The 23,003-nt window shown below is 47.7% G+C and overlaps 4 protein-coding genes; 3 read left to right on the top strand and 1 right to left on the bottom strand.

The window, feature by feature from the left end:
• Positions 1-1,933: 1,933 nt before the first annotated feature.
• GSTUM_00004194001 (uncharacterized protein) lies at positions 1,934-2,193 on the top strand (the record flags this gene model as incomplete). The annotated part of the gene is made up of 2 exons (XM_002835244.1): positions 1,934-1,964; positions 2,021-2,193. 2 exons carry the CDS (start codon positions 1,934-1,936, stop codon positions 2,191-2,193), a joined length of 204 nt encoding a protein of 67 aa, XP_002835290.1.
• A 383-nt stretch (positions 2,194-2,576) lies between these two features.
• Positions 2,577-2,882, top strand: GSTUM_00004193001 (uncharacterized protein; the record flags this gene model as incomplete). The annotated part of the gene is made up of 4 exons (XM_002835243.1): positions 2,577-2,609; positions 2,676-2,705; positions 2,777-2,818; positions 2,877-2,882. 4 exons carry the CDS (start codon positions 2,577-2,579, stop codon positions 2,880-2,882), a joined length of 111 nt encoding a protein of 36 aa, XP_002835289.1.
• An 8,772-nt stretch (positions 2,883-11,654) lies between these two features.
• GSTUM_00004192001 (uncharacterized protein) lies at positions 11,655-13,165 on the top strand (the record flags this gene model as incomplete). Its single annotated transcript, XM_002835242.1, has 7 exons — positions 11,655-11,805; positions 11,873-11,892; positions 11,972-12,008; positions 12,063-12,130; positions 12,192-12,565; positions 12,615-12,682; positions 12,732-13,165. The coding sequence occupies 7 exons, from the start codon at positions 11,655-11,657 to the stop codon at positions 13,163-13,165; spliced, it is 1,152 nt and encodes a 383-aa protein (XP_002835288.1).
• Positions 13,166-18,764: 5,599 nt separating this feature from the next.
• Positions 18,765-20,843, bottom strand: GSTUM_00004191001 (uncharacterized protein). XM_002835241.2 has 1 exon: positions 18,765-20,843. The coding sequence occupies exon 1, from the start codon at positions 20,123-20,125 to the stop codon at positions 19,340-19,342; it is 786 nt and encodes a 261-aa protein (XP_002835287.1). The 5' UTR covers positions 20,126-20,843; the 3' UTR covers positions 18,765-19,339.
• Positions 20,844-23,003: the final 2,160 nt, after the last annotated feature.

Below are 23,003 nucleotides of genomic sequence, written 5' to 3'. Positions count from 1 at the left end.
GAGCTCCCTACTCCCTACTCAATTCATCGTGAGTTGTTCCGTTTACTGATTATAAAGAATCTCGAACACAACCAATCCCCTTCTGCCAGGCAATCTTCGTCATGTACGGTACACCAGGAACCACCAGTGGGGTTTTCACACCTCATTATACATCGCCTCTCCACCCTCTCATACTCAATTACAAACCACTTGAGTGTGACCTCCTTATCTTGGGCACCCTTCATTATCATACAACTGAGCTTCGCCAGCAGTTTGCGTCTCAATTGCCACCCGCGACTGATGAATATGCTCTCGGCAAGGAGACATCATCGGTCTGTGAGCTCCTTTCCCGGTTTTTGGCATTGGTGACAACAAATTCTGGAGGAAGTGGATGATGCACAGGGAACCTAAGAGGATGTTTTATGGCTTGTTCTGACTGAATTCCAAGGCCGGTTTCTGCGGGGTAATGAAGTTCATGTGATGGCTGCTTAGTTGCCTGGTACTCCGGCTGAGCGATAGGATGTGATCAAATCCGACTATGGTGCTTACCAAGCGGCTAACAGACCTACCAAGGCATATGAGTCTGCTTTGTTTTGCGCCGCTGCTGAACAAACCGCTAGTGTTTATGCAGTTTTCCGGGAACGGCGGGACGTTGGGGGATACTTTAACGAGCTTCGAGAAATCTTCAGCGTTTATAGCGGATTCGTTGAAAATTATTTGGTGTATTGTGCCCGGCTACTTTGGTCAATTTTTCGAGATTTTTTGTGGGGGCAAGGTGTATTTCAAGGGACTTGATCTTATGAGATAGCTACAAGAAGGGGAATCTACCTTTGATCTTACCTATCTAGTTTCCTCCTGTGTCCTTCCCCTTGATTGGGCTGGCTCAACCGTCGCATCATTATGCAACTTGCAAAATCCTCGCCAAAGAGCCCAGGGAACTCCGAGAAGGGCTTGTAAGTACAGCTGCCCATTCTTCGGGTATCGTTACCGCGACAGCCATTGCATCTGCATTGACTTGGGATTCGTTCCATCGTGTCGCATTCCGTACTCTCACCGTCCTTTTCTGCTTGATTGCCATTCCCAGCAGACCTGTCCCTGTACTTCACTAGCTCCTAGCATCCTATAAGACTACCCATCGCCCATGCTGTTGGTATGGGACCTGCCCCCAGCACAGCTCTGGCACGGCGTTTATATCGCATTAGGCTAAGGATATGCATATCCACATCCCTTAATTAATGGTTCGAGGAGCGTTGTCCCAACTGGTCCTCCCCAATTTCTTTACAGCCTTAATCTTTGCCTGAGGAAGGATAAAGGGCTAACTGGATTTGACCAGAAACGTCTTCCTTTTGCAGAGAGGAAGGTTCATCACACAAACTGTTTCCTGCCTAATTCGGCCGTCCCACTCTCCATACCTCGAATCTGCAACGGGTATCATTTTGGACGACCATAAAGAGACAGGAGCTTTCACCTAGCAGGACCTTGCAATTCCTGCTTTCAACACCGCCACCGGTCAAGACATCTACGATGGTTCGGGCGATGAATCAATCATTTCCAAATACATGAATAAAATCACTCAGCAGCCAGTTCACGGTGAAGCCGCGACGATCTCCTCCGCGACAATCCAGATCCTTGACTTTGGCCTTGGAGGCATTTCCGGGTTTAGTGTTCTGACCCACCGCAATGGGGATGGCACTGGTGTACGCATAATCACCGTGGGAGCTTTTGAAGGTACAATAAGGTGGGATACAAACTTGAGCTATTCATTAGAGATTCCGAGCACGCAGTCATATATGCAGTTAACTGGCTAAATGAACCTGGCCCAAACTGGTACGAGCACAGTAGCGAGAAACTTTCGTTGATAACGAATTTTCCGGATTGCTTGGACAGCTGCCTGTACTGGTTGTTGGGATGACTCCTTGTATTGGCTGTCCTGTGGGACGTTGTTCTGGCCACTATGAATTCCTGGTATCAGGTTGAATTTGCCTGTAAGCTAATACATTTCCTCAAATCTTGCCCACTCCGTGCTGATGCAAATTACCAGGTAGTGGTTATTACAATGCCAAGTGTCTTACTGCAGCTCTTCAGAAGATCGAACAGAATATGATTCCTGGTGCTAGTATCGTGGTCAATCGTATCGATGTGAACTCCCGAGCTATGGGACGGCAGATCCTATTTCTCCAGCAGCTACGTTCCACAGGTCTTCCGGTTGAATAGTTGCCTATTAGCGGTCCTGTACTGCCGATCGAGGTTGCTAATGAGTATGTTGAGGCCATCGGGTTGAAACATGTCTCCTTTGAGCCCCCTTCTATCAATACTATTCAACAAGGAATCAGTATTGCCGACGCCAACCTAACTTTCCTGGTAATTCTGCAGCGGACTGGAGGGATAGGTGGCGGTCCCTACTGCCTTGAAGATTTCCATCAACTGATCCTTCCGGTGCAGGTATGCATCAGGAGATGCAGTAGCAATGCTCTTATAGGCAGCACCGGATTTGGTGGGGCGGAAGATACAGTTCCTTATTTGACCGGAGTTTGGTCTCAGAAGCTAAGTACCCTCCGGTCCCTTTTGAAAATGGCGTTTTTTTCGGTGCCAGAATAATGACGGCAAAAGAAGCATGTACTATCACAAATGTAAGTTTATTTATCAGGGCCAGTGATAGAATCAGGCGCATTCTAATAATAAATATTGTATTCTAGGCGAAGAAGGTGGTCAGCGAAGCACAGGGGGTAGGTAGTAGGGGCTGGAAGACCTATGGGGGTGTAGCTGGTAATGTTAGTAAGGTCTTGTCGGAGATAAGTTAGCCTACCCACAAGCTGGCTACCTCTCGTATCAGACTCTAGTGAGTATTAACGGGGATTTGTTACTTGAGTATTTCCAATTAACCGCCTATTATATAGACCTGAGCTAAATCACACAATTTTCTCAATCGGCAAAGCCAATCGTCTCGTTGAGCTTTAGAAGTAATATGATTATATCATTTAAACCTGAATCCTTATTTCCAAAAGACTTGGTTAGGTCAAAGTTCTAAGGCGGACGATTGATCTCATAGAAATGACCTATGCTAAGGTCACCTGTCGCTTGGTTGAACTCACGTATGTTAGGCTTGAGTCTCGCTGAATATATCCCACTTTATAACAGCTTACTGGGGACTTCAATCAATGTATTGAAGAACATTCCACCTCCATTGGGGGCGTGGCGTCCTTGCTTCAAAATTAAGCCGATCTGGATGATCCTTTTGCTACTCCCGGCAAGACTCTAGCCCATTATCCGACAGCCAGCGCTCAACTCATCAATTCACCAGATATGCAGCATTTCCTTCTATGTCTGCGGCGCAGCCAGAAGCCCGTTCCATTTGTTCCTTCACTTGACCAGAACTTTGAATTCTGCTTCGAGAAGGATTCTCTTCGGCAATTGCTGACCAGGATGTTGGAAGAACCTGCATTCTTTAAGGACCAATGTTGCTGAATTTGACAAATACTCCACCGTTGTTAATGAGCCTATCATGGATATCCGCAATGGAACCTACAATGGACACATCACTGCATTAGCGGTGGATTTCTATGGCAGTGACGAGCGAGCTATCCTTGTTGGACATTTTGGTGGTAAGCCGATTGCTTCTCTACATGACCTGAGGAGGTTCGACGGGTCGTATTCTTAACCACATGCAAGTTCATATCCTGCATTCTTTAGTTGTGGGTTCCTGGAACTTGGATTGGTGGACCCTTTACGCGAGGCATTACAGATCAACTGAGGTGCAAACTGGTTTTTCCCGGGGGTTTGCTGACACCTTGGCTGTCCATCTCCTTAATGTACTAGCACTGTGATCGGTATTGCTCACCCTGTACATGGATCTTGTAGGTGAACACTTACACCCTGAACTGTGGCATCAGAATTTTCCCCTTTCAAATCGCTAAGCAGCCCCGGGTGGGCCAATCGAAGTTCCGATAATAGCTATTGGATTCTCTTAAAGTACTGCACGTGAAGGTGGTGGACCCCGCAATGGAACCTGGTGACACCACGATTTGCCTCGCCTTCCAGGAAAGAAATGCGCATATGTTTCTTGCATTAAATTTCCCCAAGGCCAGATGTGGATTCTCCCCTGCTAGACCATGAAACCGGGTATTTAGTTGTCAGAAATTGAATATATAGGGAATATAGTGAGGTGGGCTTACATTTCCCAAGATTTTCTGATATAGTCATTTGCTCCCTTGGTGGACAGGGCATGGTCCGCACCTTTTTCGGCCGGTGGTCCCAATCTTCTCCAAGAAACTCATTGAAGAAATCGTTGAAGACATTTCTAGCCTATCGGAAGCCGAGGAGGGAGAGACCACCTGGCTATATACTCGTTATCCAGCTGCTGACCTGGGGCTGGCATCACCTGTACCTCCAAGAATTATTCCAGGATGATAACAGCTGCCATTTTGAACTGTTAATAACTGGATCACGGAAAAAGGACCCCCCATCAACTACTCACCAGGCCGCGAGCGAAAACCGCCCTACAACGGTAGGCCCCCCTGTCTAGACTTGGTGGAAACAAACCTTATGTGCTTTACCTTAACGGTGCTACATTTTTTTGTGGGGTTTGTAGGAGTGTTACTGGCTGGCTGAAAAAGACATATCCCTCACAGCATCTGCCGTGATTTTGGCTCTTGTCACTCTCATAATCCGGCGTGATTATCAAGTCTATCTATCTGCGGGACCAGGGGGTTTTCCCCCACGATGTCCGTGGGTGGCTCCGCAAATATCTTTCTTCCTTCCAGGCGAGAAAAGATGAGCCTCACCAAATAACTTACGACCACACCTCGACTGGGGTACTAATGGACATTCCCCCGGGTCAGGCGATCACCCAAAAATCGGAAAGCACTCAATTCCACACACTTTCAAGCTTCCGATTTGGGCATCTTGGAAGCGTGGTTCTTTCATCGGGGTATACCCACCCCACATAGGGTCGCAGAGTTGGCCCGGAGAGGAATCGCCCATTTCCGTGAAAGCGATGGACCTTTTTATGCCGTGCTATCGCCGGCTGACTGTGCGGAGATTATATATAGTGGGTGGGAGAAAGGTATCTATTGAGCGGGAGCATGCTGTCGCAGTCCCAATATCTCTTAGTGTATGCGCCGAGGGATGAAAGCGAAACTTCTGTCTTTGCGGAAATGCTGGTATTGGAGGTGGCCATTGGCTGATAGCAAGGAAGTTGTGTAGCGGAAGGAAAGATTTGTAAACAGGTCTACCGCTGGATGATCAAAATGCCTTGACTGCAAATTTCTGAATCCTAGCGTTCTGGTTATAATTATAAGGAGGGGCTATCCATAATTAGTGGCATCTTACTCAGGAAGCACATGGGTGGCCCGGACAAAAGCTCCCACAAACTTTCTCCATTCCACTATCCTACTACCGTAAAAACTCGTTAAATCCGGCATCTGGAATTGGGCTTGGCTATGGTGCAAATTGGGTATGAGTGATCATGCCAAGAGATTGAGTGACCGGGAGTGATGCCAAGATTAGAAACTTGCACAGACTATATCAAATAGAGCATGAGTCAACTCACCCGTGTTCATTTTCTTATTATTAGAGTTCAATGAGTATCTCATATTTGCCTATTGGTGAATAGAGTTTGACAATGACTATAGGTTTTATAATTGTAAAATATAGAGTCATGATATTATTTACTCAATATCAGAGACAATTGTTGAGTTCAAGTCAGCATGAGACAAGAATGTATAGAGAAGTAAAGGGAAGATAAAGTGTAGTACGTAGAATGTTTAGAACTGAGAACAGAGAGACCAATTACCTGATAGAAGACATGAGTCCAATTCAAATACCAAAATGCCAGCGGGGGCCAAACGCAAAGCCAATCAAGGAACAAACTCTACGTTCTTACAATTTAAAGCCAATTCAGCATCCAGAACGAAGCTATAGCCAAAATCAAAAACTGCGAGTACTTACGTTCCTGGCTCATCATTCCATTCCACTTGCCCAGCTGGAAATGTATTGCCATCCCACACAACAAGAAGCTGCCGACTTCTATCAAATTCCACGAACCACAATCAGCAACTGGGTACGAACAAAAAATCGAATTGAGGGAGTAGGAAGAAACTCAGAAAAAAGAAAAGAAGAAAGTATCAGAGTTTCGTAGCAGGTACTATGGCCACAATTAGAGGATCTGTTATATGGTCAGTTTATAGAGCGAAGGGAAGCAGGGCGAACTGTGAGGCAGGGGTGGTTTCAAATTCAGTCTCAATTCTTATTTCAAGAGACTTATCCAAACGCTAGTTCAGAGCTCTTCAGATTCAGTAACGGGTAATTTCAGGGGTTTCTTGGTCGCCATTGAATTAGCCTTCTCAGTATCACCAAAAAAGCACAAAAGTTACCTTCGGATTATGAGATGCTTGTTGTTAACTGGTTGTGTTTCAACTGGCGAAACTCACAGCCAAGAGGTAATCAATTCTGGGAGGTTGCAGTCGAGCATCCGGTTGGTCGCTATTCACGTTCCAATATTTGCAATCTCGACGAGACCCCGATTCCTTTCAAATACCTTTAGAGTAAGACCTATAATACGGCAGGGGCAAAGATGGTGTGGGTGAAGGAAAGCCGATCGGGATGGGACAAGCGGTAGGCCAGCTTGGTTTTCTGTATTTTTGCTGATGGTATCTCCCGAATACCACCTATGATTATTTTTCATAGTACAGGAGCTAGGTTGGAAGCTGAAAAACTACAATATCATCCCGGTGTTTTGATTGAGTATAATGCTACAGCATATATGAACGATACCTTATTTACAAAATACCTCACTAATTACTTAATTCGCACACTTGGTGGTCATCTGAGTCTTTTTGCCCTTGACTTAATGGGGTCTCATAAGACTCCCACCATACTTGAGCTACTTCGAAATAACAACATCACCCCTTCTCTAATTCCTGCCGGATGCACTAGCCTGGTGCAACCCCTAGACATCTCTATCAACAAGCCGTTTAAGGATTTAATACACAACTACACAGATCGAAAGATCTTCGAGTGTGAATCAGCAGCCAATTTCGAAAAATAGACAGTTGGGGACCGAAGAGCTATGACAACGTACTGTGTTGGAGATACTTATGCTCAGTTTCATGCTGAGAAGGCAAGCCTAATTGTTAGTTCTTTTTCTCAAATTAGGCTTGTCACTTCCGGTTGATGGTAGTTTGGATCATGAGTTGGATATCAAGAGATTTGAAAATCTGGAAATTGGCAACTGGCAAGAAGATTTAGACTCACTTGATGACAGGGCAGATGTTGGGATAGAGGGAGATGAAGTTATAGAATTTGTAAACTAATAGTTGTGTTGATTGTGGATTGATGTTCAACAAATGTCTTTTCGGCATCATGGACAATCACTCGATCTCTTGGCATGATTATGCACACCTTGTTTGCGCCATAGCCAAGCCTGATTCCAGATGCCGGATTTAACGAGTTTTTACGGTATGCCGATAGTAGTTGCGTAATTGTTAGAGTTCAGTGTGGCCTATTGATTGTCCACATCGGACCAACCTCACTGAATGCAGCTTGAGCGAGGGTGGATGTCCATGAGAGGAGAGTTCAACATATGAGTACTAGAGCTTTTACTATTTAAGTTTCTACTCCAACATCGGTAATATTTAACATACCGTAGTAAAGTTATCCCCTTTTATCATAGAGTACTCCCTGCTCGCTGCGGGTAAGCCCGGGTGCGCACAAGCGAGACTGTCCGAGGATGACAAAGGTACCTGCCCCAAACCCGAGGAGATAGATCGGCGAGTATCACACCTTATGGCAACAACTCTCTGGGCAAGAGTTGTTTATGATTTTCTCAAGGTCTGAGGATGTTTCCCCGTCCAGAGGGGTTTCTTTTTTCTTCTTCCCAAATTTATGATATCTACCTTAAAAAGTTAAATCCACGATCTCCCATCAGCCTCGGATCTTCCCGATCAGAGACAAAACACCCCAGGAAGGAATAGTGTCTATACAAACTGGGTATAGCCAGGCGAGGCTTGGTTTGCTGGATCTCATTAACCGGTTTTCGTCATTCTGTTAACCTACTCCGCTAAGCCTATTGTGGTTTAGACACTGAATTCCCTTGAGATCCCCGGCAGCGGATTTAACGAATTTTTACGATATTTTTTTATTCATATAGGAAAAACCTAGACAAGTGCTAGGACTAAAGTTCTCGCAGTTAATTTAGGTTTTTACTCTCAAAATAATCACTGCCTTGTACAAGTGCCATGGGTGAAGTCTTCGCACACACCAAAGTGGCTTACCAGCAAAAAAATGTTAAAAATTGGTGAGGTCACAAAGTAGTGTATGCGAAGACTTCACCCATGGCACTTGTACTATACGAAAACATTTGCCCCCTATGCGCTGTACTGTACAAGTAGCTATCATAGCACTCGGATGCGTGGAAAAGAAAACCCAAAAACAAAAGAAACTTCCTATCACCCCTTAAAAACCAAACTACGGTGGGTCCTCCTTCGTTGCCCTTCCACAAGGCCGAACCAGGCCCCGTGCCGAAAGTTCAGGGTATTCGCTCAACCTTCTCCACGGCAAAGGCTGGGCAGTTGAGCACTGGATCGCTACGGTAGGGAATATGATATAGCTTTCGACTTGGACCTTCCGTTGACGGAGATCGGAGTGGGCGCTATACCCAACCCGTAGTGTCTCTAAATGTTAGGATTCAAATATTTGCAGCGCCTTGACGGTGGTCGTTCCTTGGGGGTAAAACTCAGGTACAGTACAGTACATGGTGATCCTAGCAGCGGGCGAGGCACTGATGGTACTCTAAGTACCGCGCTTGGTTCGGATACACCAAGTCATTTATTCGAGTACGTGTATCTTTTAGTTTCCGGGTACGGTAGGCACCCGCTGCGGGTTGAACAATGGTGCCCGTACGGCACCGCGCCGATACTGTGGCGTATGATGTTCGGTTTCTATGACACAGTCATGGGAGGATATGAGGGAGTCTCACCACGCAGGTTTAGATGTACTCGCAGGGTGTGTACGAGTACTACCGGTAGTACTACCGTTCAAAGGGGTTCGTCGTAGGGCGTGGTGAGACTTCTTGGTTTTGAATGTAATTTCGCCGCCGGTTTGACGAAATCTGCAGCTGAGAGACCAATGTGGCGAAGAGAAAGGTGGGGGGCTGTTACTCGAGTATGATAGTTGGAGTTCTAAAGTGCGGGATGATGTGAACTCGAAAAATTTCGGGCGCGAGTGAGTGCAGCTCTCTTGTCCTACTTGTATCATATCATATCAAGCTGAACACTGTACTCGAGTAGACTATCGACCACAGTACCTCCGAACCATCAAACCAGCTTTCGAACCGCCTCCAGAGCTGGCACTGGCACCGCAGCTTATTTTTGGGGTTCGCGGTTCATGAGCTACAAATCTCCTATTTGGACCGCGCCGGGCCGGGGTGTTAGGACTTCCCTTTGACCACACGGTAGAACCAAGCGACTTGGTGCTTGTTAAACCGGCGACGGCGAGTTAAGTTAAGGAGGTCCGAAATAGTCGAGTACCCGAGCGAAACTCTTTTATCCAAGGACCGTACTTTACACTGCGAGTACGAATACAGTGCCACTACCCAGGGTGTTTTTGCTTTGCCCTGGACTTGGTTTGAATTCGAACCGTGCTTATACGACACTCGAGTATTATATAGGCCTTTGCATTCCTTACCACCTACTCGTATATCACAGAACTCCCGCGAACAATCCGCTCTCATACAGGTATCTACCTGAAAGAGAGATGGTCCCGGAGGAGAAGAGGGGGAGAACGCGCCGGAAACCTCCGAGGAAGAAGCTGCACGGCACCTAATTTGATAGAATTCCAGAACAATTTGATATGCAGTTAGTTCCACACTGCAGACAAATGATGAAATACCATGTGGTGGATTCCGGATGAGGGCAGGGGAAAAAAGCATAAGGAGTAGTGGTTGGAGTCGAGTGAGGGTCTGTGCAAGAAATTGAGACACCATTCACCATAGATGATACACACCCTCGGCCACCTTCACTCTTCTGGCAAGATCCATTGGGCAGGGACTGGGGGGAAATTTTCGGCATCGGCGAATTCCCACGTTGTTGGCTTCTTTAAAAAGCAATCTCCGCCCTACATTTCCGAATCACGAAATACGATTAGGGCGCCAAGATCAGGTTGGCTGGCTCATCTCTCGATACCCCCGATGCCTTCCGTCGAAGCAACCATTGGGGTGCCGTCCTCGACCAGGTATGCTGCTGTAGGCGGAATGCTCTTCTCAAGGCTCGCGATAGAGCGATCTTACCTGAGGGTGCTGTCGCTCCTACAGATGTACTAGTGCGGTACTGGGTATGGGGCTTGGGCGAATCTGGGTGATTCCCAGCATCCTTCTAGTACCGCGCCCGTGAAAAGTATTTATCCTATCTTCGGTACTCGAGTAAACTTCCCTTGTGAACCCGACACCGGTATTACTCGTATACTCGAGTAGGGTGCCGAGTACCCGTACTCTAATACAATACCGGTACTCGAGTAGACTACAGAACCAAACTGCAGGATGCTTTTCTCCCACACCTGACGCGAGATGTTTCGTTGGCGGGGAATTCCACGTTGCTCTTGCAGAGCCAAGCTTGCGAGATATCCAATCAGGGCTCACTGTTGACGAAAGTGATAAGCTTCTCCTTCGTGTCAGCTAAAAGCTTCTAGAAACGGTCTGAGCGGCGCAACCGGACATGATAATGCGGTAAGCAGATACCGTTGGTGGAATCGCGATGCGGGGTTGCACATGGGAAATGCCTCGTGGATGGATGGGTGTCAAAATCTTCAGTGCAATATAGTACTGGTACTCGAGTATTCGCCTCAGGGGTAGAAGGGTCAGACATAACTGTGCTGTACTTTCTGCAACAGATGGAAGGACCGGGTGGAGAATTAAGTTACTGGTGGATCTGATCCTGTATCGTTTTTACTACCGGTACCGGTATGTGACAAGTACCAGTGTCTTCCGCGCCCTAGACTTTGTGTTCGAGGGATTTCTTGAATAAAGTACCCATATGGGCGTGATACTGTTCTGCGCTCGCGGGGTATGACACTGTGCTAGTATAAGTAAGATCTACAGAACGTTTGTTCAAGGTTCAGGCATTACTCGTATCTTGTGCCTCGATGGCGAGCGATGGATGGCGCATACCCGCTTGCTTATTGGGTCGGAGTGTGAGTTGGGTGGGGTTCTTGGAATATGATACGGTATGATGCGGTAGTCTACCAAGCTTACTGCACTTGAGTACCGGAGTACTCGTACCCTATCATGCCTTCCTGGGAGAAAAGGTGGTATTGAGTTTTGTGGGACCTCTCACCTAGTTTGAGCAAGGGGGATCCAAACCGCAATCGGGCGATACTATCCCAGCGAGGCACCGCTTGGTTCTCCTTATCTTCTTCGCAGTACCATACGTACCGTATTTGTTTCTTTTCAGGGACGGCATGGTGTCTTGGTCAAAAATAAGATTTTCCAGGTATTATGGAGTAGTACAACAGTACTCCACTACGGTACAGGGGATTTAGCTCTCTCGGATAGGCGTAAGCTGGGCGTGGAATTCCGGAGAGCGTTGAAATCATATATCTTTGGGTGGCTGCCGTGTAGGGTGGATTTTTTTTCTTTCACTTTCCCCTTTTTCTCCCTCCGTCGTTGCTGGGAGATTCTGGTAGCCATGGTCGATGAACCAAACTCGATGAATTATCCAGAAGACCGGAGGGAGGTGGTGCTCGGGGTGAATGCGGCGTGCTTGGGATGTACTATACTGTTCGTGGGTTTGCGATCGTACGCGAGGTTTAGTGTGAAGGGTTTGGGTACGGATGATGGTAGGACTCTAATTTATCTGTTTGAATATATCTCGGTTGGGGTGGAACTTGGACTAATTTTCTGTAGTGTTGATTTTCCTTGCCACAGTAACTCCCCCCTTCAATATCCCTCGGCCGTGTGGGAAATGGAACAGGGTAGTCAACTAATCCTTTTGCTCGTCAAAAGTTGTGCAGTATCGGGTTATTTGTGACCTGCCTTTTTGGTACGTAGTGTTCAAATAGAGAGAGTCTACGAAACAATTCTCACAAAGCGCTAGCAATGAAATATGGCATGGGAAGGCATGTCGGAACAATATCTTCAGAGGAGTTGGTAGTGTACACCAAGGTGAGCCAAATTCCCTATCTTAGAATAGAGTTATCGCCAATTCGACTAACAAGTTTGTTAGATGACCTGGATCGGCGGATTAGTTCACACCGCATCAACAGCCTTTGTCAAGGCTTCACTACTGGCACTTTATCTGCGCCTCTCACCCAGCAGAGCCTACCGAAGTCTGAGCTACATCTCGCTGGTATTAGTAGTTGGCCATGCGGTCTCAGGCCTTACGGTGACTACGTTTCAATGCACCCCAGTGCCGTACCTGTGGGACAAGACGATCAAGGGCCGCTGCATCCGGACAGGAATTTTCCACTTTGTGAATGCGGGAGTGAATGTTTTGACCAATGTATTGATATGCGCCCTCCCAATGCCGATGCTTTGGGGGGTCCAACTTCCGAAACGTCAGAAACTCGGATTGTGTGTAGTCTTCTCACTCGGAGCATTGTAAGTCACTCTTCCGCAACCGACGCACCAGAGTCTAACTATAATGCAGGGCTTGCACAGCGAGCATAATCCGCCTCCTATGTCTCCGCGGGCTCCTCAAGTCTCACGATCCAACATGTATCCTCCCACCCCTCTATATCCTCTACCTAAACTAACCCCCCACCAGGGACAATAGTAAACTCATTCACTTGGTCCATAATCGAACTTCACGCTATCATCTTGGCCGCCTGCATACCGAGCTTCAGAACTCTTATGGGACGCCACTTCCCAAACCCCCTCGGGTCATCTTACTACTCACACTCCACCCCGGGCAGTATGCGGATGAAGACGAAACTGGGCCGACACACGCACTACCGGGTCAAACACCACATGCCATACGCACTCGGCAGCATGGATACTCGCGAGCACACTACGAATCATATTGAGGGTGGCGGCGGGGTGGGTGGAGGGGGTGGATTGGATGATAAGGATAGGGATGAGGGCGGTGGGATGATGGTTGTTGGGGGCGACGGGGAGAGTGAGATTTTGTTTATCGAGGTCCCGGATGGGGGAATTATCAAGACCACCGAAGTGGAGGTTAGGGTTGTCGAGAGGGGATAACTACTAACTTGGGAATTTCCGTTCTTTTGGTTTTGGTTTCGGCTTATTTTGTTCTTGTTCGGTCTGCTTATTTGCGCGGTCAGGAGTCTTTTTCTTTTTCTTTTTTCTCTTTTTTTTCTTTTCTTTTCTATCTTTCTCCCTTGAGGGAGGAGGGAGCGGGGAGTGCCCTTACCCCGCATTATATTGTTGGATTAGATGGATATCGGGCCGGGGCGCGGGTTTGGAATATCATAAACTGCCTGAAGAATTTCTTACCGCAGCACTTATGTTTACTTGGAGGGGGTTGTTTAATGGATGGTTGGTATGTCGGTCGGGTGCTGTGCTGGCACGGGATCTGCCAGTTATTTCGCTTCATCAATGGGAATATCATGCCTGATGACATGAGTTAGCGAACGTCAGTGGTGCAGTTCGAGTGAGTGTTTGTGACCTTAGCTGATTCTTGTGCGATGAGAGTGGGAATTTGGGGCGAAGTAGGTTACACCCCCGAACCGCACCGGTGGAGAATTATAGAAGATATCGCTACCCAGCCTATCCTCTATCCGAACACGATAACTATGATACCTATGATACTAACCCAGGTAATGTTGTTGGAAGGGATTTGTTTTTGTGGAAACCCCGCGGAGTGTTGGTGGGAGGGTGAAGAAGTGTCCTAAACTAACCTGCGAACCCCAACCTCTCTTGACAGAACCTAAAGCTGAATACAATCTAATGTGGCGCCCCTTCGGATTCAAGTGACTTGGATTCCCGACGCCTAACCCAAATCTACCGTTTTTTCTCGAAGGTAATAGATGTTACCTTGCCATGTCTGGCGCCGTAGGTGTGTGTGGGGGGTCGCAAACGATGAAGTCCTGTTTGGCCAAAGGCAAAAGCTACTGAAAGCTGCCATCGAAGAATCTACCGATATCTACTGTGCAGAACCGTGCATACCACATCAGAGCATATCATAACACCAAATCACGGAGAAGAAACCCCTGTGACTTCCAAGCACACCTCGCCGTATCATTGTTAAAGCCGACCCACTTGGTTTCAGTCCTTGAGACCTCGAACCCCCTTCCCAGCCTTATAATCTGGCAAGCCACTCCACTACCTCGTCCATTCGGATCTTCATGGGACCACAAAGTTCATGATAGGTCACAACCGCCGGGCCGAAAAGCTCAGCACCGACAGCATGAGTCCCTCGGTGGGGTGCTGGCCAAGAGTCTTTACCGACTTTTCGACGACTCGGAAACGGCAGCACGGCGGGACTGTTGTAGTTGAGGATGAAGTTGTTCGTCACGGCCGCAAGTCTTCAGGAGGTAGATCTGTACGAGCTAGTGGGGTAGAATAATACCATCCCCGAGACTACATCGGGGGTTATCCATGCGTCTTCTAAGTTTATTTCTAGGTCGTGGTGAACAGGGGGGCTTTCCTCTGGGTCGTCGGGGACGACCATTTCGATGTCTCCGTGGAAAAGGCTGTACTGAGGGCGGGGTAATTGGGCTGTCGGAGGGCGAAGCTGGGAGCTGCTTGAAGGCATTCTATATTCCTGCCTCTGATCATGCCAGAACAGTTAGCATACGGTATATACATCCGGCGAGGGTGTCAATCCCCCACAGATTGTATCGGGACTAGTGTGAGCCATTGCCGGGCAGAATATTTGGGGTGTTGAAATCGCGCGCTTGGGGTTGATATTTCCACTGCCACCGTGAGTATCATACTGCTAAGGTGCTTTATGCTCCCCTGGACACCCGAGTGAGGGGCCGGGTTTTTCCTCTGCGCCTTGTCGCGTAAAGCTGAAAACTCCAAGCCCTTTCCGTTTAACTCAAAACTCGGATTCACACGGTGACGGGTGCCTAGCCAGAGCGCTAAACCTGTGAGGGAGAAATTTTTCGGGAATTCCTACGATAGCATCGAATATGGGTTCCTAGCTCTCACCACAAAGCCCTAAAACATGCATCTCCTGCCTACCATCAACCTTTGTGTAACCGGAAGCTCATCTGAGTGGTGTTTGACAAAGGATATTTAACTTATCAAAAATTGGTTCTAGAACATTTGAACCCCGCAGAATTTTGATAACCAGGATACAATAGACACCAGAGATGAGGAGGGGGGGGGGGCAATCGGATGCGTTCTTGGCAGACCCATTGCTACCTGATAATACCCATGGTACCGCAAAGGAAGATTTCGAGCAGATAAGGCAATCTCGGTTCGGTTACTGTACCGTACAATGCCAGTGCTCGTACAAGTACAGTACAGCAGCCCTGAGTCTGTGGAACGGAGATGGAAAGTACGGCTTCGTTGGGTGGTGTAACCTACTGCTCTGTAATTCATCTCTGTTGCTAAAAAAAAAAACACCAGGAGTGCAATCCTTCTCAAGTTCGGGATCCCTACGCACATGTGTGTTCGGTGCACAACATTCTTGTGTTGTATTGTGATGTACCCGTATGATATAGCACATGTATTAGTATAGTATAGTACTCACTGAGAGACACTGAGCCTATTCGATAGCAATTTTGATAATTATAGTTCCTACCATTCAAAACCTACATGAGGTATTAGAATTTTTCGAATGACTATACCCCTCCACCAGGTTAAAATATCGATTCAGAAGGACCCCTAGATTATTCGGGACTCTAAGGAGAACGTAGAGGTTTTTCTTTCCTTTCTCGAAGTGATTCAAGGTCTTAATAGTGAGATATAATCGACTGAATAGCTGCGGCCTAGTGCAGGTTTTGAATACCTGGGACCACAAATTTTTCTTTCTTCCCCCCCCCCCAAATAAAAAGAGGACCACTGATCGGCGACAATAGCTCAATCACTAGCACTTGCTCGCATGATTTGGTGACGTTAGGACAATTTTTCCTGAGAAAGTTCGCCGGCACGCTTATCGGTCATCCTTGGGAGCAAGTTCGCCTCTCCTTCCCTTGTCGGCACAAGGAAACCTCTTGGAGAGGATCGCTCAGTGCTTCAAGTGGGCGCGGATATCGCAGTAAACTGAGGCCCGTCTGGGCTGAGCTGCCATGTGTGATACCAAACAGCTAGGTGTGAAAAACCCAAAGACCGAACAGGTCAGCCTAGGCCAGCCACGGTTGACCGCAAAAGCGAAAATTTAGAGCACAAATGTTGGGGGCAAACGGACCTGCTGGTATCTACTCTACTGCGCACTGGTGGCTCCCCCGTTAGATGTTAAATAAATGCGGAACGATGGCACACCGTGCATACTTCTCCAAAGTCCCTGGCGTAATAGGAGTATGATAGAACACCCCCTCTCCTAGGGCAAAATCATTATGATATTATCATCATCAAAATATCCTCTCAAGACGGCTAGGTGTTTTAGGCTGGGGGATGAAGAATGTAGCAGCCAATAATAATTTTCTCAAGCTGCCTATCCACCAAATTTTACAGACTAGGGGTACCGGCGCAATCGATCACACTTGTACCATTCTCACCTTTCAGACCTTCCGGTCTCTTGACCACGCCGACCTGACTTCACGTGTGCCCTGGGAACGCTGGGATCACCACCATGCCCACTGGAGATGAGTTTCCTTTTTCCACAGCTCCCCGTAACACACACACACACAAGATATGCAAGAGCAACATCGGGGGAACGACCCAAAACCATAAACTCATCCCTTCCAGGCCGTTCAACCAAATTTTGTCGCTTCGACGGGGAGGACTTTTTTCTTTTCTTTTTCGTTGAGGTTGACTTGTTGCATATCATATCGTACCGATCTTTTTCGTTCCGGTATTATACACCCAATTCCCTTTCTCCACACCCCCTGAACCGCCTCCCGAGTGATTCGCAATGAACCACTCCCACCTGGTCACCTACCTACCGTATCACACATGTGGCGAAGCTCACGGTCAATATTCTGACTCAACACCAATTCTCTTACCCGGCCGTGCCCTTCGTTGCCTAGGGAGAAAGGGGCGAGTTTGACAGAGCATCATGCTCACTCTCGTCGCAGCGGGAAGGGGTGATCGCTTCGATATCAGTATCAGATCTTCATTGGCTGGTGAATAAGCGAGACAAGCGCCTTGAGTCAGGAAGGAAGGAAGGAAGGAGGCTTTCGCAGCGTGCGGTTACGTGTGCCGTATCGTATGTGTTTTTTCCAACAGAGATTTGTATCCAAGGGTTTGTAAAAAAAAAAAAAAAAAAAATAGTGATTGGCGCCCACACCCCCCCCCCTTTTTTTTTTTGTCTTTCTTTCTTTCTCGATGGATCACGAACAATCCAGCCGTAGGTACAAGTAAATAAATTGTCTCTATCGAGTTCAAGCCATAAAGTTAGGCCAGCCATACCGTACGAGTACGAGTATGATACAGTATATACCATGGGGTGTTCGGATAATAATTAATGGGTCACCGTAGTGGCGTCTCCTCAGATTGATTGGGTACGAATAAGCCTCTGACCACGTGGGCGGCTAGATCCGTGATAAAGGGGGGCACAAGTATCATAGCTCCCGCCACCACAACCACAACCCAACAACGCCTCGGGCGTTTGGATAAGAGCCCAAGCAAGGGTGGTTTTAGGTCCCCAGTTTCACACGGTACGGCACTAATTACTCTACCTAATAACTTTTGGTTTGCGAATTTCAGGCCGCCCGGACATGGCTGAGGGACTTTGGCTCACATTATTATTATATCATCCTGTCATATCGAATGGGTGGCCATTCACTAAATTCCCCCTCGAGCATATCCAGGCACCGACCATCAGATCCGACCCGCTTCCCCGCCAGCATCTTGATAATACGAGTGACCGTCAGTGACACATGCTAAATTGTACTAGTACTAGTACAGTACTCTACCCGTTCACAAGGACTTGCCATCCACGCGGGAAAATCGAATCCCTCCCGGGTTCCCCCGTCCTATCATGTCATACCCAAGACACGCAACTGCAGGTACGAGCATTGTACTATAGTACGCCACGGGGGGGGGCGACATGGAGGCCTGTCTACAGGTGCGACGGATAGGTAGGATACATCCGTCACGCGAAGCTCGATAAGAAAAGAAAAAAAAAGTTTTTTTTGTGAATCTTCTTGTCGCAGTGTACCCGGCCACTTGAGGGATATACCGGTATCTTTTGTCCCTCATCACTTGTATAGCCTCCGATCCAGATCCAGCTTCAAAGCACACACGACGAACGAGGGATACGGTACGCGTGGACGGAACTACGCGGATGTCGCGATCCCTCAGCACTCCCCCCATCTACCATACCTGAAAGAAAAACTAATTTTGTAGATATGATGAGATAACTCTCGGTGGTGAGACCCGCGCGTTCGTCACTCTTCCCACCGGATCGGTAATGCTTCCGCGGTACCTTTTTTTTTGAACGCATGATCAGTAGCTACCGTACCGAGTGATATTGAAAGGAAGTGGTGTACGGTAAGGAGCCTGGTTGATCCGCTCTACCGTACTCTACAGGTTACTTGTGGGTACTGCACCCCCTTGACCACGCATGTCTGGCTGGTGGCGTGGCTGGGGAGGCTGACTGCTGCTCATTGCCGGCATGATATCATGATTTGAGAACGTGGATGTGGTCGAGTGAGCTCACATGACCTACATGAAGGCTGCCGAGGATGGTCGGTCCGAGCCACTGTGGCTGTTCATATCACGATGGGGAAGGGGGGGTTTTCTTTTTTTATCCGCCACTTTCAATTTGCCCTTCGCTAACTAGACTCGAGTATCGTATCGTAGGAGAATGAAATGAAAAAAAAAAAAAAAAAACGGTTCTGGTATGGGTAATGAGAAGAAATGGAAAATGGAAAAATATCATAGAAAAAGGGAAGACGCCACCCGTTTATGTGTGCACTTCAAAACTAACCGCATGAGAAATAAGTACCGCTGATAAAATCAATCAAGCCTCCTGTAAGAAAGGAGGGGAAATAACCCAGATGCGATGAAGACGAGATTAGGAAGAAAGAAAGAAGAAAAGAAAAGAAAAGAAAAAGACTAAAACACCATATAATGCTGAGCTATAAGAGTAGGGAGAAAGGTGAAGATCAAAAGCCAAAATCCCAACCCAAAGTAAAATATTAAACAGCAGAAGAAGAGGGAAATCGCAAGGAACGCAGTACAACTAAGAGACCCATATACTAACTCGGCCTCGGACACTAACTTCAACGATGAAGCATAAAACATCAATAATGCACCCCCCCACTAATCACAGTGTATCAAAACCAGCTCCACTCTACTCTACTCCCGACTCATTCCTCGGAACCTGCCAACCCAACCACTCCCGTCCCCAACCTCATTATCCACATCCTCCTCGACCGGCCAAAGATCGAAGCGGAAAGCATCCTTCCTCTCGACAGGAATCAACCTACGCCCCCATTGATCCTCAAATCGCACCTCCCCGTGCCACATCTTCCTCGCGATAACCGGGCGAATCTCATCCTCGTCCTCCGAGGAGTCCATATAAACCCCACTATCTCTATGGTTATCCCTAGCCATGAGGTCTATCTCGTCGCCGGGTCGTGAAGGGGATCGCACACGCGGCGGCGTAACGACATGCGGTTGCGGGCCGGTAAGTGACGAAGGTGGGATCCGCCATGACGGAGGTGGTGAGGGGGGATGATGGTAAAGGTATAACTCCTCCGGAGGGGAGAGGTGATTGTCGGGGTTTGTGGCGGGGAGATGCTTGGACGAGCTATTGGGCGACCTGTTCGGGGATCGATTGGGAGACCTGTTCGGCGAACGGTTTGGTGAGCCAGCGCGCCCGAGCCCAGCGGTTATCGCTGGGTCGTTGAAGGACTCGCGGGTCTTTTGCTTTTTGCTGGACGGCTCCTCGAACATCAGGAATGGGGCTGCGGGAACAATCTCCACTCTGTCCAGGAAGCGGACAAACTTCTTGAGTTTTGCGCCCGCTCCTGAGCAGATGTCCTTCTTGATTGCTGACTTGACAGGCTTGCTCGCGCCGGCCGAGTTCATTGCTCCTCGCAGGGAGGATGTGAAGGTGGAGATGGACATGCCATTTCCCATGTCTTCTTCCGCTGGTGTAGGCGATGAGGTCTCTATTCCCGCGGACTCGTCCAAGAAGAATACCGGTACCGGTTCTTCCTCTTCTATCACTTGCTGCGGTGATAACGAAGGTTTCCTCGGGGAAGCTAGTGCTGTCGAGATGGAGAGCCCTCCCATCACGCTGAGGATGCGTCCAAGACTTGTGACGCGGGGTATATTTATGCTCGAGGGAGGGAGAGTATATGTAAAAGATATATTCCGGATGTGGGTGGGTAAGGGGGGTCAGTGGGAGCACCGGAGAGGGGGGGGTCAAATGATCTTTTTGGGGAAAGAATCCTGACGAGGAAAAAAACAAAGTATATATTCAGATTCCCCACAAGACCCGAAAAAGACCCTTGATAGAGAAGAAGAGAGAAAAGGATATAAAAAAAATCAGAAAAAAGATCGAATAGTCTCCCCCAAACACGAAACCCCTACTACTATTTCCAAGTGCGATAGAAATTCCGTCTCAAACATAGAAACCCAAGCCCCCAAAATATTTACTTTTCTCTCTCTCTCTCTCTCTCTCTCTCTCTCTCTCTCTCTCTCTTTCTCTCTCTCGCGAATGAAAAGTGAAAGTGGGCAGGAAGGGGCAGATGGGTAGGGATTTATTGTAGACTGGGGGGTAGGGGTAGGGAGATTGAAGGAAAGTATATTAGAAGAAGAAAAAAAACCGACCAAGAAATAAACCCTTCAAAATACCGGCCTTATGATTTCATGAGGGGGAGGGCCCGAACTCTTCCTTATATGTATTCCATCCATCCAAACCACTGACGAGGGAGGTGCCTTGCCCTCTCTTTTGTCATTTCCCCTAGCATGACGGGTGCTAAGGGAACTCTGACTGTGCGAAACTAATCGAAAAGCCTAGGGGGGAAGTGTATGGATGGGAAAAGAAGGGTAGGTAAAAAAAAAAAAAACAAATCTAAAGCGCACACCACACCAGCTTTTTTTTTTTTTTTTTTTTCAGGGTACAACAGAATACGCACAGTATTAAGGCGGTGTGAATGTCCTTTTTTTTTCCTCTGGGTCCTTCCGTCTTTTGGATACTAGAGTACCGGTAGGGGAACAACGGTGGAGGATGGGGAGTAAAGTAAAAGTGCACTTACTAAAGAGAGTTACTCGTATGGTATCATAGCAACGATGAATTCTATGATACTTGATAATTTGTGAGTGCGTATGAATGGGAGTTGTGGTGGTGGTGGTGGTGGTCTAGAGAAGCGGCGCCGTAGTCTGATGGGTATCACAGGTGGGTCAGGTAGGATAGACAGGGAATAGGCAACAGGGGGTGGCAAGGAGACCAAGGTGGTGGTGGTGGTGGTAGTGAGTGAGTGAGTGAGTGAGTGAGTGAGTGAGTGCAAAGGCAGGGATTTTCGCCAAAGGAGGGGCGTAGTTTCGGATGTTTCCCCAAGTGGGAGAACCGTCGTATCGGGTCTTGTCATCACATCACCATACAATAGATGCCAGTATTGTATTCGAAGCATCAACCATTCGAGCTCAAAGCGAACTCCACCTTTTTCCTAACCCAACACTCTGCCTCCCGCATCTGTCCTCCTTCCCGCCCGCAATTGCTCCATTCGCTCGCCTATTGACCGCCTCCGAATAATAAAATTTCCCCTCCCCCTCCGCCTGCTTGCTTTTTCACGAGACCCTTGAAAAGGAACAAGTTGACTGGTGATGGAAGGAATGGACCGGATCTACCGTACTTGTACTGCACTGCATGCATGCACGCGTATCGGGATAAAAAAGTTGCTGCCCAACTCGACGCAGCCAGCCCAAGTCAGCCCAAACAAGTCCAGAGCCGACCAACCAGGTCCACCCTTCCGTCTGATGTTGTCGAGCTTCCCGCGAACCCGGGAAAATAAAAAAACATCATACACAAGAACACCCTGAATAAAATTTAAAAATGATAAAAATAAAATGATACCGTAACCGGTGCGAGCAAAGTCGAGTGAAGAGGACGAATGGGTTAGCAAGCACGTGAATTGAATAAAATCTGTGATGCGCTGAGTCGGAAATACCGGCAATGCGGCCAAGTTAAAAGGCATTGCAAGGCCAAGCCAGCCCGAACCAACCAGATGTAGAGCAGACCAAACAGGGTCATACAGAACATGGTGAGAACTACGAGTAAAACACTAGAACGAAAATGATGATAGCTGGATGAACAGGAAGACGCTACAGTGTTCGTGCGTCAGCTCGGTCTTGTCGTTGACAAAATCAATTTTGTCTCTTCCTTGCTGCTTGTTCCTTGGGCAACTCGTTGCAGTACGAGTATAGTACCGTACCTTCAAAACCCCGGAATCATACCGGTACCATGGCAACTATCGTGATGATGATTGTGAGAGAGTGGCTGAACAATCGAAAAAGGGAATGGTCCTGCCCTTCATCCCCTTCCCCTTCCAAAAAAAAAAAAAAAAAAAAAAAACTCATACGCAAGCTAAAATCGCACATAGGCTAAGGCAGACTGCACCAAGTGATGGGGTGGAGGTGAAATAAAAAAAAATAAAAAAAGACGTCATACAAGCAGATCACATAATATTATCCAATCTGACTGGGATTGTATATCACTTTTTTCTTTTTCTTTTCCATTTCAACACCTCCCCTCCTCCGACTCTTCTACCTGTACGATATCTTCTCCCTTTCGTTAGACTCTCCCTTCCAGCCCTGCGCGACTCCATGGTGCCTCAGGGCTACCATACCGTACTCTGAATGACTACAGTAGGAAATTGTGGTATTACAACGAGACGAGAAAGCCTCCATTTTTGCAAATCATGTGCCACAAAGCATGACTCGCACGCAACGCACAAAACGCTGGTAAATACAGATACCGGTACTGTACTTGTGTCAAAGCTACCGTAGGGTA

Source organism: Tuber melanosporum (assembly GCF_000151645.1).
Source record: "Tuber melanosporum whole genome shotgun sequence assembly, scaffold_100, strain Mel28".
Classification (NCBI taxonomy): domain Eukaryota; kingdom Fungi; phylum Ascomycota; class Pezizomycetes; order Pezizales; family Tuberaceae; genus Tuber; species Tuber melanosporum.
The sequence above is the reverse complement of the archived record's forward strand: the minus strand, read 5'-3'. Positions and strand labels throughout refer to the sequence as shown.

Bases quoted from the DNA above. Each gene is read 5' to 3' on its own strand.
- GSTUM_00004191001 (XM_002835241.2), bottom strand. From the start codon at position 20,125: ATGGGAAATGGCATGTCCATCTCCACCTTCACATCCTCCCTGCGAGGA.